Below are 15,832 nucleotides of genomic sequence, written 5' to 3'. Positions count from 1 at the left end.
TGCCGTAATACGCCACAAACCTGGGCTCGTGCCATTATCGGGACATTGGAAATGGAGACTACTATCTAATTACGTTAAAATCCATTTCCCTCCCAAGAACTTGTTATATGGAGACATGAAAAACATGTTGGGTTCTTCCACATCCTCTTCTTTCACCCAATATCATCTGAAAATTCAACAACTATTGAATACTATGCTTATCACTGTTGATGATGTTCATCACCGTCCCGGCTATGCCAAAAAAAAGCTTTTTGAACAGGATTGGTGTCTAACAATAGACGGCATAGCAACCTACAAATTGTATAAAGTATATGGTTTATTTGTTAAACAACGCGTTCCAAGATATGATCACATTGTACTATTTCGTTGCGATCACACCAGAAAAGCGTATATATGGTACAGGCTTAATTTATACCACACTGGGGAAAGGACCATGAATTGGAATGATAAAGGGAAAACTAATCAAAGTAAACGTTGTTTCCCGTTGTGCAATGAGCCGAACGAAACCATGAAACATTTAATTCTTGAGTGCCCTCATTTTAAGTCTATAAGAACCAACCGATTAATGAGATTTGTAAACATTGACTCTGAGGATTGTCTCCAATTTCTATGGGCAAGAATGATGCAAGGCTTGCATAAACCCCTAATATTTGAACTAGTTAGCCTTTGCAAATACATAGAAAAAGAGTTCCTCAAGTTTGATAATCAATGAATATTAATTGCACAAACGTGACATTGACTGTTTTTAAAGCTGAAATGTTTTAAGTTGTCAAAGATAGCTTTGAGAGGCCAAAGACTGTATATTGATCTTTGACCTCCATCATTGTTAAAAGCTCTTATTGTTTATTCTGAACAAACTGGGACAGGCGTTCCAATGTGCCGACATACTGTGTTTGTGTTTGTGTTTGCTTCTCTTCTTTCTCCCTCTTCTGCTACTTTTTCCCTTTTTTCGTTTTCTTATGTTTTAATGTGTAAATATTATAAAGGAAGAATGTTAATATTAATGTAATTTTAAACATAAAATGTAAATATAAATATGGTATTGACCATTGACAATTTGTAAAGGTTTGAACCATAAACAAATAAAAAAAATACATTTTTTTTTTTAAAAAAAAGCCAGGGAGGTCTGGGAAGCAATGTGCGCAACTGAGGTGAGGGGACACAGTTATGGACTGCAGCTAACAAGCTGGGGCTATCTGGGCCTCAACAAAATCAGAGCTCTCCTATTGCACTTACTGACAACATCTCAAAGATTGCCCCGCCCCCCCACGTGACAGAGCTCACTGCTCTTCCTTCTGACACCTGGTCCTACATCTTCACCCACTGCTTGGAGTTTATACTTCGGAGTCCCAGGGTTAATTTTATCTATGCTATGTAATACTTCTAATCAAGGCTTCGGGGTGCTTATAGTAGGTCAAGAAGTGCTGAGCAATCACCTGTCAAAGATGCCACAGTATCTGTTTCATAGACTAATGGTCCAGGAGAGCTGCAGTGCATGACTTATATGGCGGCAGACGGCATGCCGCATGCAAAACAAAAGAGGTGATGCCTGGAAGGTTTGGAATTAATCCTAACCTCTGACATTGCTCTGGGCAACCCTCCAGACCACAGTTCTTCAGGCTGCCAAGCCATTAAGAAAGGGGAAAGATCATATGCAAATCAAGCTTGGTTCCACCCCGTCAGATGGCGTGCCACCATCAGGAACCGACAATGACTAAGGATCCCCAGCTGGAAACCTATGTGATAAATTCTTGCACGCTGAGGACTTGTGATCATCAACTATTATGTTGGAAGTCACTTGAAACTAAAGAAGGCCTGTTGTATGTGTCATTTAGAGGTTCATTGTCAGATGCTCGTGCATACTCTATAAGCGAGCCATACCTCTCTTCACTGGATAGAGTCTCAGCTGAAGCAATATAGTCTTGTCATAATGCAGGCATGCAGCTATCATCAAATATTGGCCTAAGCGATGATGAAATGAGTGTACTTGTATTTTTGCATATTTATAGAATACGCGTCTTTTCAGGCGAATCTAGTCTTTATAATGCAATTACTTTATTTATAAATGTTGTGTGTAGTTAATGTTGATTCTTTAAAAAGCTGATGTATTTTTATGTTCCGCGTTATAATTTGCTATGTGACACTCCCTCACTCCCTGTAGTTTTTGCCTTAAAAATGTGATGAATAAAATACATGAATTAAAAAGGAGGATGTCACTTTGGTGATATTCTCTTCATGGGTGGGCCAGCTGCTAACAGCCAGCCATCCTGCGGTAACAGAACAAGCCAAGCAAAGGCAGTTTGCGAGATCTGCAGGGCTTGTAACAGCGATTTTGGCTCAAGGTGATAATGGCCCTCATTACGACCCTGGCGGAATCCGCGGTGCTAAATGCACCGCGGAGCATGGCGGAAAGCCGCCGATAGCGCCATGGGGGTTGGCGGATTTACCACCCCATGCCGACCTTGGCGGAGCGGTAAATCCCCAATCCCCATTTTACCCTTCCCCATTCCCATTCTTGCCCCATAGGGTATAATGGGAGTGGGGAAGGAGTTAATTACGCCGCCGTAAAGTACGGCGGCGTAATTAACAACGAGGTCCCTTAGCGCCATGGTTTTCTCCGCCCGGTAAAACCAGGCGGAGAAAACCTCCATGGCGCTAAGGGAACTCGTAGTACGGCGGACGGGTCCGCCGCGATTAGCGCTGGCGGAAACCCACTCCGCCAGGGTCCTAATGAGGCCCAATCTCTTTTAGCACCTCAGCAAAACATGCTTTTTAAAGAGGAGGCCTTTTCCTTGATGTAAAGATGCTTGTGAGCCAGCGAGTTCCACACTCAAACTAGCCACCATGGAAAAAAACAAGCATTGGCAATGCCAATAGTTTTGGCGTTTACTGCTGTTCTTTGCATTTTGCACTTATAGACAAAAGGGTGCAAGGAGGAGATTGCAAAGTTTGAAAGGAGGATGCGATAAGAGGTGCAGGTGTGAAATAGAATGAGAAGGGGAATAGAGCCTGGTAGGAAGCCATTGATAGAGGGTGCCATTGTTGATGAGCCAGAAGAAATATGAACGAGAAAGTGTATGGGTGAGAGTGTAACAAAAAAGGCGAGTGTGAGAGGAAGGATGAGAGGGGATAGGTGTAGGGGGAAGGTAAGTGGGAGAATTAACAGTGTCGGGTGGGTGGGCCTTGAGGGAGGGGGTAGGGTGGGTGCATGGGGTTAGAGAGAGGGGGTGGGGTGGGTGGGGTAGAGAGGGTCAGGGTAAGGGGATGGGGATAGAGAGAGTTGGTAGGGTGGATGGGTGCAGAGAGAGTTGGTTTGGTAGAGATATTTGTGTAAGTTGGGTGGGAGTAGAGACTTGTGGCAGGCAGCGCACACCTAACAATGCCCTTTAGTATTCACCACAGGGTACACAAGTGTGTGTTTTTCAGCTTAGCATCAGCATATTTATTTCCATCTGGGCAAACCTAAATATTGCACATCTGTTCATAATTAAAAACAGCCACACACATACACACAAGTAATGTTTAATTATTGCATCATCCTCTGTTTAGTGCAAAAACATTTGTTGTGTAGTTTAAATTGCAATACCCCATGTAAAAGGTACAGAAGGATAAACTGAGTGGCCCAGGGTAACACACTTGAGAGCAGTTCGCAACTCAATACCACGTTTTCTCAGGTCTAATTGGTACAAATGTGTTTAATGATTGAATTTCATGAATACTCTGTTTCAATGAGTTTAATTATAAAGAACAAAAATAATAATATGCCAATTTGAAATAAGCATAAACATTTGTAAACATATATTAGGCAAGACATGTATAATGTTATAGCAGTAAAGTGCAGATTGGTCAGATCAAACAACACTTCACACACGCTATGCTTGCACGATAGCTCACTAAGCTGAGTGCCCTTCAACACAGCATGTCTCGGAGTGCACAGGTTCGAAACCATTCAAAGTAATCAAAAGCAGATTGTTTCCTGTCATAAGCTAAATGTTTTTCTGCAGCTCAAATATCATGGAGATATCCCCTGTCTCCTGGAGATTTAGCAGATCTTTGTATTGACAGAAGTATTTCAGGACTCGCACAACCTTGCAGCCAGTAGCTGGAGAACCAGCTTAATTCACGCTAAAGGGCCAGATTATGGAGTCTGGTATTTGGAGTTATTGTGATAGGTGAGCTTTGACCCCATGTTAAATCTGCCACCTTGTCTGTATTACTTCTCTGGTCAATATCCAGCTCCTGTACCACGTGCACATCGGAAAATTCACCCAAGTTAGATACCAAATATGATCCTCGCAGACAGCAGTAATATTAAGTTCTTGTATTGCTGCAATGTCAATCAAGTCATTTCCGACTCTAGCGGTCACATCAATATCAAAAAGGGCACAGCGAAAACAGTATTACCATTGCTGCTTGTATCAGCGATATAGAAACTGTTTGCCTCAGGCACAGGCTCAGGATGAACAATGTCACACATACTTTGTAGAGTCTCCGTGGGTGCTTCATTAAATATTACTTTCAGTATTTCTGTTTGCTTACTGTTCCTGGTCTTCAGGAGCAGCTCTTAAGAGGCTTGTGTACCCTGCCTAGCTCTGGCTCCAGCATCTCAATGCTGCACATTGTGGTCAGGCTAATGGAGCTTGGCTTCCTAAATAAGGAACTTTCTCTTTGTTAATGCAGCTTATCCTGTGGTCTGGGAGCTTTGGTGAAGGTATCCATGATCACTTCTATCCCAACACCTTAGCCCCCATTCCTGGTATTTGCTGGTGGATTAACTTTCGCTGTAACTTTCACTGTAGACCACGTGAGCCTCTGTTAAAAAATGCTGCAAAATTCCACAAGAGATTTCACGAGGGGACAAATGCGGACCCGACTGTCAGTTCTCCGCCATCCACCAGTCCCTCCGTGAACCACTAACATTGCAAATATTTGTAACGTTAGTGAAACAAAATCAGAGCCAGCGGCGGCAGCATCGGAGAAGCGAAACCGCTACAGGCTCTGAATTAGTTTCATCCAATCCTAATGCATTTCGCATGTTCCCACAGACCGGGAAATGGGCACTGGAGCCTCTTTGCGTTACGTGCTGTAAGCACAGCCATCACCGCCAGAGAGAACAAGGGCATGGGCTATAGCAGTATATACATAAGCAAGTGAGGCAGCAGACATAGTTTTGGACTTCATTAAGACACATGGCAAGTCATCCTTCTGTGTATGAACAAGGGTGGTGCAGGAGCAATCCGCAGCATCCCCAGAGCTGTCGATTTATTTGGTGAAACAAAATGGCTGCTGTGTGTCAAAAAAGCAGAACTATCCAACCAATCACATCAAAGTGATATCACATTGCATATACAACCAGGTACTGCTTCATCAGAACACACTAGACACACACCCACGAATAAGTACATGGACATTTTTACAGACATTTTGCCACAAACATATTTAGAACAGTAACTTTTTTATATGTATTACAAAATACAAACTACAATATATCCATCCTCATATGTCAACCTGCATTGAAAAGCATTACAAACATGCATCCAAAGCCCCTATTTCAAGCTCTCATGTTAAAGCTCTTATTTTAATGACAGTAGTTTCGGCTTTATAGGTAGCGGTTTCAGTGCCACCTAAAAGCCAAAACTAATCAAAACGAGCTAAAAAAGCCCCTTTTCTCTTTCCACAATTGTTAGCTTGGACAAGCGTTTCAGGCTGAACAAGATTTTGTGGAGTGGATTGAGTGGAGAGGCAATAGGTAAGTGGGCCTTCATTGGGCAAGGTGAAGGTCGGCAGTTGCTCCAACAAACGCAGCCCGCACGAGTAGTGAGAGGGTTAGAAAAGGGGAGGTCTGAGGAGATCAGAACATCCAGGGTGTGCCCTGTAGAGTGAGTTGGCAAGAGGGAAGAAGACTCATAGAGGTTGCGAAAGAGTCCCGAAGAAGGGCTGGTAGCATCCTGGTGGATGTTCAATTCTCAGAAGACGAGAAGTTGAGAGGTAGTTGCAAGGAGTGAGGAGGAGAGACAGGCCCACTCAGAGAGGAAGAGGGCGACCTGGCCAGGCAGCCTGTAGATAGTGGCCCAAGTGAGAGAGAGACCAGGAGAGATGGAGAGCCTGCAGACCAGGCCTTCAAAGGAGGAGTAGTGCTGCATTGGAATGGTAGAAGCAGGGATCCACTCCGGGAAAATCAAGGAGCTAGTATAATAGTAAGCTAGTGCCAAACAATATCCCTTCCCTACAATAGAGAAGAGTGAATTTGATCATAGTAGCTGAACGTGGAGCCTGCTTGTGTAATGTGTAACATTGCCTTGACATTCCTTAAAGCAAAACGTCCTTTATCTGTTCCTCATAGAAAGAAGAGAGCAGTGGAGCGGAGAGTTGCTGCTGCTTGCCTCTGCCGGAGCTGATTCGTGGAAAGGCTGACAATTCTTGCCCAAGCCCAACAGAATATGTAGAGGTCAGCCATTCTAGGAGCATTTTGTGGGATGCTGAGTTCATTTAATTCAAAATGATTCTTGTCACTTCTTCACTTCATAGTGGGTTTGCACTGCATTGTAGATCACATGTAAACAGATAGGGGTAGTTATGTACCAACTGTCTCCAATTATTTCTTTGTCCTTGCAAGTTTTGTGTGTGGGTGTAATAACCACCTAAGCTTTTACTGCCTCAGTTGTCTGTGTTTTGTCGCCGTTATTTTTCTCTCTGTGTTGCTCCAATCCTGTCCCTGACTTCCTCCCACCCTCTGCTCGCCTGGTGTGGAGCTCATATGGCCTTCCTCATGCGTTATGTGTACTGGAATGAGGAAAGGCCTGGCGCTGCACATCAGCGCTCCCCCTATACAGCACAGAGCAAAGTGAGTGCCACCTGCCCAGCTTCCTCCAATTTCATGTCCTTCTGAGCATTTTATTGTTTGTAATCACTGTCTACATTTTTCCGAACACCTTTCGTCTTTGTTCCCAGATTTTTCTCCCTGCATGCCCGTGCCTCCAGCCCTGCCTTCCTCCCAACCTCTGCCTGCATTCACTTGAGCCTAATTGGCCTTGCTTGTGGGTCATTTGACCCAGAACTCCCTCCTAATTAGAAACCCCCAAGTCAGTCTGCCTGAGTAGCTGGACAAGAGCGAACACAAAGAGTGACATGTGTGCCTGTTCACTATGTTGGTCAAGACCTGCATCTACCACCCTCCGGCCCAGCGGATAGCTCTAATATCAGGCATTAGGCAATGCTCATGAATGATGCTGACTTATTGTTGCCTTCCCATTTTAGTCATTGCATTGCCAGATTTGTCTATTGCATCATCAAATGAATTGTTGGTTCCGCAATCAAATTTAGATATTGTATTACTTAATGCCCAGACTCATTTTGCATGGACAGATTTCATTATTACACAATCAGATTAATTGGTGCACAGCCAGAATTACGGTTAGATATTTAAAAAAAGCCCTGACTGCCAGAACAACCGACGGTCATCCAGCAGACGGAATTTTGTTTTTCGAATCTTGAAGTTGCTGATCCCCTATCAGGCTCAAACACAGCCTTAGCATCTCTCCTTGTTCGCCATCTCAAAAGTCTTACCGGAGCTTTTTGGGAACTGAAGCTGGAATTCAGGTCTCTTAAAGATCGGTATGATAAAGATGCAGGGAGACTGGAATCCTGCTTGGAGGTGATAAGTGTGCTAGCAACGTTGATGGCAGCTCATGCCGTGTTGCCCAAAGCTTCTGTGGAATTGGAGGCCATCTCTGGTCATTCTGATCATCCTGACCTGGATGATATGTGCAATCAAGCCAAGAAGCCCAATGAGGCTGGCTCTGGTCGAGCGCATTCGGATGTGAAGGCTTTGAAGGGTAAGCCTGGTCTTGATGGAACATGGGTCGCAGCAATTCCCAGACCCCACAGAGGAACAAGACTAATTTCAACACAGTCTAATGGCCTCACAACAAACTCTATAGGCCCTGCGCATATTTGCAATCCTGATGCAGTGACTGTAAAATCTGTCACTGAGATTCAGGTGAGCTCTGATGAAATGTCACAGTGCCTAGTACCAACAGGCCCCTCAGGCAGCTCTTAGCACCATACCGGGTCATAGAAGTGCAGAGGACGGTCCCCTGAGAGGCTGGCAAGACCAACATTTGATCTGTTGTTTCAAGGGCCTGATGCATGGAAATAAAAATGCCTATAAAAGACTATCATAGAATATTGCTATAGTCTTATCCCATGGTTCCCGTGTCTCTGCTCTCCACATATCCTGAATCTGGAGTATGCATTGTGCCTGGTCTTTGTCTTCTTTCATAGTACACACCATAACTGAATATATGTCCAGTGTATCACGATATGCTGCTCTAAGAGTAGCCCACACTTTATCCCGACAATTGTTAAAATGCGCCCCATCATGATTGGCCAAAACCTCCCACTGTTCAGAGACCTTCGAAAACGTGTTTCTTGACATACGCGACCACTCCGATACAACGTATTTACAGCCCTTTCCAGCTCTTCGGTAATTGACAGTGAAGGAATGGAGACTTACAAAAATTTGCTAATTCAAAGCATGCGACCACTACAATACAAAGTATTCAGCAAATAATAAAATTCACACACTTGCGCACCAGGTTTGCCATTCATTAGAAACTCACTGGTCGCTTTCACAGTATTTGTTGAAGTGTGGATCACACATCTTTCTGCTTTTAGTGTCAGGGCTTCTGCTTCTGCCTCTCAGATGCCCCTGTGGTGGTCCTCCCACACAGGGGAATGAACACTTCGAGCAACAAGGAAAGGGGCTACCTTGACACATGGCTCCCTTCTTCTTGTTCAGCATGCTTCAGGGAGTCCCAGCTCCAACACCACAGTTCCATGGACTGCCTTGCTACGTATTCCCCATCGTCTCGGCATCCTGCTCCAGCTTCTTGAACTCCCCTCCTTGCTGCTCCTCCTGTCGCTCACTTTTCCGCTGGACTGGTCTCCTTTTATACACCTGCAGCCCCTTGAGAGGCTACAGGTTAGAATGTCCAATTAGCCCTGCCTGACCACAATCAAAGGGACATGCTTGACCTTCACAGCTCTTAGCAGGCATCTTCCTCGTCCCAGTACCAGAGTGGTAAAAGAGCATAGTCTTCATTGCTCTTAGTTGCCTCTTCGTCCCAATACTCTCACGTGTCAATTGTGGAGAAATGTGGGGCACTGGCTTATGGCAGCCAATGAAGGATGGGAAAGGGTTGTCAGTAAAAACAGGGATACCATGTCTTGCCCAAGGGTACATTATTCTTTATCATCCTCCTTCTGGGTTTTTGAGGCTTGTCCTTTTTCCTAATGGTATTCTGATCAAAGGTAATGGGATGACAATATACCATAAAGGTTTCTGGGAAGAAGGGTTCATCACAAACTGGAAAGGTGCAATACTGTGTCTCACCAGAGGACCCTTCGTTCCCATTTCCCGCAAACCATCCCCCCAGGAGATCCTCCCTCACTTCTCCACCCTCTGGGTCAGGATCCAAAAGTGATGGCATTTCCCTGGCCACCTGTGTAGAGGATCCAAGAAAAATAGATGTGAGGACGCCCTCAGGTTTCTTACACTTCCTAGTTGATCTCTTCCTCCTCCCAATATAACAATGGCAGTTCTGATGGTCGCTTTGAAAGGAAGAAAAGGGGAAGGTTTGACAGTCGCCCAGGAAGGCTTTTGGGACCGAAGCTTCATTACGAAAATGGAATGAAGGATACCATTTTGCACCCAAGGATGTCGTCTCCCCACTCCCCAATTCTCCTCTACCCAGGTGATCCTCCCTCGGATATCCACCTGCAGGGGCAGGATCCAAGAGCAATGGCCTTTCCCTGGTCACCTGAGCAGAGGATGCCAGTGAAAAGTAAGTGTTGATGCCCTCAGGTTCCTCACAGCTGTCACTGTGCCATGCAGCAATGCATTTCTGTCCCACACTTGTGGTGCTGGCTGTTGTGGCTGCTGCTGCACATACACTGGCATGGTATTGGGCACTGGACGTTGTATCTGTAGTGATACTGGTACCTGGTATTGATACTGAAGCTGCTTGCCCTGCTGGGGTACCCGCACAGACACCACACCTTATGGGGCACTTAGAGGAGGTATTATTCTGTACTGCTGTTGATATGTGACCGGGGTCACCAGTCCACCGGAATATGTGCGTATCAAATGTTGCGGCTTGCCTGCTCCTGCATTCTCTCGCTAAATGGCCCATTCTCCCACATGACCAACATGGTCCTGGCTCCAGAATCTTGGTCCCATTCCTCCAAATCCTCATCCTCTACCTCTTCCCCCTTCTTGGAATCCCCCTCTCCATCTTTGGTAACCTCCCTGATAACCTCTGTGATAACCTCTGTTGACGGTATAGCATTGATACCCTCCCGCCCACTCTAGTGTCATTCTCGTTTCCATCAGTGCCATTCCCGGTTCTACCTGCCTTACAGGTGGGCACATAATTACGGCTCCTTCTATGCTCAACTTCTCTAATTTCTTCTGTACTAACTTTGCCTCAGCCTTCTGAGCGTTGTCCACTACTGCCTTTTCTTTCTCTTGCCTTTGCCTGCAATGATGAACTATGATTGCCTGAATCACTGCCCAACCCTTCGCGTTGATCCTGACTACCATGTCGAAGTCTTTCTGCCTCTCTTTTGGAAGTCCTTCTTTAACATATTATAGAATATTGCTATTGTCTTATACCATGGTTCCCCTGTCTCTGCTCTCCACATCTCCTGAATATGTATCGGGATATGCTGCTCTTAGAGCAGCCCACACTTTATCCCAACAATTGTTAAAATGTAAGCCATCATGATTGTCATTGCCCATTCGTACCCCTGATACCCTGATTTTTTCAAAATATCATCCTCCTGATCTCCTAATAATGCAGTGAATAAACCTTTCATGTCTCCTAACGCTAGTGTAATGCCTGCGGTCTGTTATTTTGCACCTTGAAACACCTTGGTGTATAGGTGCATTGTAAATACCCAATAAATAAATAAAATAAATGTAAGAGCACATATCCACTTTCCTGCACCTGCTGCAAGCGATGGCAGTGCCTTCTTCAAGTTACATCTACCTATGTGTGGCCAGGGCACGTATTGTGCCCTGCCGAGACCTATATGTAACAATGGAAACTGTGTTCCCACCTGCTTTGCCAGTAACTTTGTCTCCACTCGCTTCCCCTTAAACTCCGCCATGCGGCCTGGTCATGCCCTCAGTCTTGAACCCCACAAACTCTCGACTCTTGGTGTCCCCCTGTGTGGCATCTCATCTCCCTATTCTTCAGCTGTTACTCATTCCTCTTCTACCGCTACCGCTGCATTGCCATCTGTCATTGCCATCCAACCTGTCTGCCCATAATAGACCCTCTCAGTACATCTCATCATTTCGACCATCAACCTTTGTTTCAAAATGTACATCCCTAATTGCGGTACTAATGAGACTAAATAAAATACCACCCACTCTCCATTAATCTGTGCCTATTGGCGCTCTTCAACCTTCTTCCCTTTCTAACTTTACTCAAGCCAACTCTACCTCTGTCCATTGTTTCTAAATCTCTTGGGCCCTGTTCTCCGTCTCCATCACTAATGGGTTGCACGTGGCATTCGCCGCTGGGGGCTGCGGTACATTTTCATAGGTTGCGGGGGCTCTGTGTATTTGGGCTGCGTGGGGCACATACTCGGGATTAGTAGAACCTCGAGCTGCTTGCATGGGGTAACATCCCTGTGGGGATGATGGGGCTGTGGGGGTTGTAGGTGTATCACAGGACACAGGGGATATAAAAGGTGCAGGGGTAACACATGGCACTTCTATTCCAATTTCTCCCCTTTTAGGGTCCTCAGGGTCATCTTCCAAATCCTCAACCATTTTCTGAAGCTTGAGAATGCCCTTCCTATTCTTCAACTTCCTTCCCTGATATTTTGCTGCTCAATATGTGTACATGTAGCCCAGAACATCTTTATTATTCATTCCTTCTTTGGGCCACGTCTTGTGCATCCTTCCTCTCATGTCAGCTGCCCACTCCCTATAAATGAGGGAGCGATGCACACATGTATTCAAGTGGGGTAAGGGAACTCATAATTACATCTAATCCTGCACCCGTAATCATCTTTTGTTTTCTAGATACCGATCCAGTGGTGCTGATCTATCCTGCCTTCCCAATGCTGCCCTCACTCCCCGCTACCCCTCCCCATTCTCCTCGCCCCACACAGCACACACTTATTACACCACACGTCTCTTCACACAACTCAAACACAACCACGCACAACTATGACTAGGCCAAAAACACCTTAAATCACCAATTAATAACAACACAATTATATACACAAAGGCTTAGACCCTTCCTCAGTCTCCTCTTCGAGACAAAGGAATTGACCTTCTTAGACTCACCATATAATGGGTCTATACAACAAAATCACACATATTTATACAATGGTTTAGACTTTTCCTCTATCCCCTAGTCTCCGGAAGAGGGTATTTACCTCTTCACACTTCCTTTTGGTGACTGGAGGTACCCCAGGTCCTCCATATACTAGATCTCACCTCTATTTTACTTGCAGTGCTGCCTTTCCTCCACAGTGGAGGAGATCCCATTTCCTTTCTCAGCTCTTTCCCTCACAATATTTGCCATAACGTTACCTTTTGTCTCGGCGGAGGAGATCCCTCTTGCCACTTCTATGCATTAAAATAAAACACTAGGGACCTCATTAGGACCCTGGCGGTATGGGTTTAACAGCGCCGTTAAAGGTGCCAGTGCCATTAAACCCATACCGCCCTATTACGAGATTCCCTCGCGGGACCCGCTCTGGACATCTGGTCAGACCAGACGTCCTTTACGGGTCCCGCGAGGGGACCAGGGAGCTAACAACGGGCCCGTTGTTAGCTACCTCCCCCTTCCCATTGAGCCCTATGGGGGCTCGAATGGGAATGGGGATGGTCTGGGTCCGGGTTCCCTGAATGGGGAAATACCGGGCCCTCCAAGGTCAGGATGGCCCGGTATTTCCCCATTCAGGGAACCCGGATCCGAGTTTGGAGGCAGCCATGCCCTTAATAAGGGCATGGCTGCCTCCAAACTCCTAATGAGGCCCTATATATTGCCACATGGTCTTTTTTAAACCACACACTCACAATCAACTCATTCCACATGCACAAACAAACTGCTCTTGTTGTTTTCTCTCTCAAAGATGGACTTACATCTATGTGTTCACCCGAGCACTGCCGATACAGGGTTCCGTCAATGGCCTGCACAATCCGGGAGCAGCGCCCCACTCCAAGGAGCAGGCAGGACTTCTGGCAACACAGCACCTGCAAACCTCTGCAGATCGTGCACAGGGGACTTTTCCCTGTAGATGGGTGCCATACCCCAGGATGCATGGCTGGGACACCCCGGACTTCACTGAGAGTCTGGGATCACAGGGGTCACAAATTTGCAAAGGAAAAAGCAACCCAATACCTAAACTGTAAAAATAATCCAAAAGACCAAATAACCACTGCACCTCTTTGCAAGGAAAATCAAAGTTTATTAGATGCAAAAAGGTCTCAGACGGTCCAATAGAACTGAACTGACACAAAGCTTGTCACTTCCCAAGAGGTTACAGGTTATATAGCGTTAAATCGCAAAATCTGAATACACACGTTACAACATTATCCCACGACCCTCATTGGTTGCCACCTATAGAACATGCTAATACCCCCTATAGTCCCTGGACTGATTGACCACACCTTATCTAAACCCATTCCCCTAGACACATGGCCCACTACGTCGTCACTATTGAATCCATGTATGGGATTGGTTGTTTGAACTTATTGACACATTAATAAATCAAGACCGCTACTTGATGTGTATCCCTCCGATCCAGACGTGATCAAAGTAAACTGGCGAGGCCAACTCTGCTTTGATAAGACAATATGCCTTCTCATTATAACAGACGCTATGGTGCACACAAACTGCACCCCTGACCTTGTACTAAATGTATTGCCATCACCTCTGCTCCTTCTATCCCAAATCACAAAACCTTCCAGGCATGGCACCGCCCCACCTTATCTCCTTCAACCCCAGATGCCCAGTTATGACTTGACTGGAGCACCGCTTTGAGTTTGAATTTCAGGAATTACTTTGTTTTCATTTGTATGTGTGCTTATAATTCAAAAGGGATGACCGCTCTTGGGTGAGGGCAGTAGTGCTCTACATGTTCTCTTTGCCCATTGGCATCACAAAACCTTATTCCCTATTCTCATGAATTTGTCCTTCAAAGGGCGCATCCCTTCCTGCTCTACCCACAGTAAACATTCCTTTCCCACCACGTCCAAGCTCTGCAGCTGGATACAATTAGCATGTATCTGTGGACCATGGGTGCCTCTGTCCTCGGCTTCACTCCTGGCGAATGTAAAAGGGATCTGTTTTCTGGGACTGAACTAAACAGAGCTGCAGCTCCACATCAGGGCCTGCATCCAATTATGTTCATGGTATACTAGGCCTTAGCATCCAATATTGTGACATTTCTGCCATGTTAACACACTGACCTCGCTTCCACCACAGTACCTTTCTGACTCCATCTTCCACCTATTTCAGCTCTTCCCACGCACCTCACTAAAAACTATAACTTTGGATACGACAACTAAACACAGGGCCAATAATATTGCCCTATTTATAATCGCTGCAACCACAACGTTAATATGTTTGTTGTTCTTTCTGTGTTGCTATTTGTGTTTTTTAATATGTATCAAACCTAACTAAAAACAAAACATGATCTTTCTACCGTGCAAACCTCAGTCTGCTCCCACAATGGTACGTGCTAATAGGTTTTTCTCATCCTGAATCTTTTTGCCTGGCTGGGACGCTTTACGTGCATCCCAAAACACTGCTAGCAGCATTGGCTCTCTTTCACAGCTCCTGACAGATGTAACAAATCTGCTCTCCCCAGGAGCTCCCCCAGAGGTTTCCACCTTAATTAAAAGTATACTGTATGGTTTAGCTAAACAAGAAATATATTCCTGCCACCAGCCTACTCTGAGACACACTTTCTCTGTGAGAACTCACCCATGAACAAAATGGTGTAGCGGTGGAGCCAAGTACCCCCACTCATAGCTCCACCCCCATGCTGCCTATATGCTGGGAACCACAGTGTGCAACACGTGCAGTACCTGTAAGAATGCCTATACCGCAAAGAATCATGTAAGTAAGGTACCCATTAAGGAAACCATATATGCACTCACGACTGTATGATAGCCATTTGAATGAAATCCCGGAGGAAGTATGAAAATGAGCAAGAAAGGAGATTGGTGACGTCATGTAAAGCAGAACTGACACATCCAGAACAAAGACAAGCGGCTGAAGAATATAAACATTCCATGAGATCTGAAGTGATGAAGATGAACAACATTTCGGGCTTGAGATGAAGATGCTCATGGTACAGAAACAATGAAGAAAATGCAAAGTCATTTTACAATTGTATAGATGTAGTAAACGCAAGTAGGGAAACGTATTCTTAAGGCTGTCTACATAGTGACTAGATTGCGGCGATGCGCCAACGTATATGCATAGGAATGTATAGACTATGGATGTTACACAAAGCACTTTAGCAGAGTCTGGACCCTTGAATAGAAAGGCTTTTTTCATCAGTGTGGCACAGTTGGAAAATTACTTAATGACGGAGGTGAATTCAAGAAAGGCTTGGCTGGCCCAGCACCAGGTAGTCAAGACCACAGTGAGACTGGATGTTCATGCAGTAGTTACAAAGCGTGTGAAAAGAACAAACTCCTGTATGGGGTGAGGAACAAGAACATTGAAGACGTTATAGGTGCATAATTTAATAGTATTTTAAATACAGAAAAGCTCTGAAACATGGTCTACAGTCA

General features: G+C 45.3%; 1 protein-coding gene across 1 annotated transcript in view; it reads left to right on the top strand.

Annotated features, from left to right (window-relative positions):
• Positions 1–15,832, top strand: part of LOC138510826 (atrial natriuretic peptide receptor 1-like) — a 488,764-nt gene that overhangs the window by 370,475 nt on the left and 102,457 nt on the right. The window contains exon 16 of the mRNA XM_069626514.1: positions 6,344–6,448. Within this exon, the coding sequence (XP_069482615.1) occupies positions 6,344–6,448 (105 nt within the window). The remainder of the gene's footprint in view (positions 1–6,343; positions 6,449–15,832) is intronic.

The sequence above is a fragment of the Ambystoma mexicanum genome, chromosome 6p, assembly GCF_040938575.1.
Source record: "Ambystoma mexicanum isolate Mex_15411 chromosome 6p, UKY_AmexF1_1, whole genome shotgun sequence".
NCBI lineage: Eukaryota > Metazoa > Chordata > Amphibia > Caudata > Ambystomatidae > Ambystoma > Ambystoma mexicanum.
This window is presented reverse-complemented; position numbering and strand designations above follow the sequence as displayed.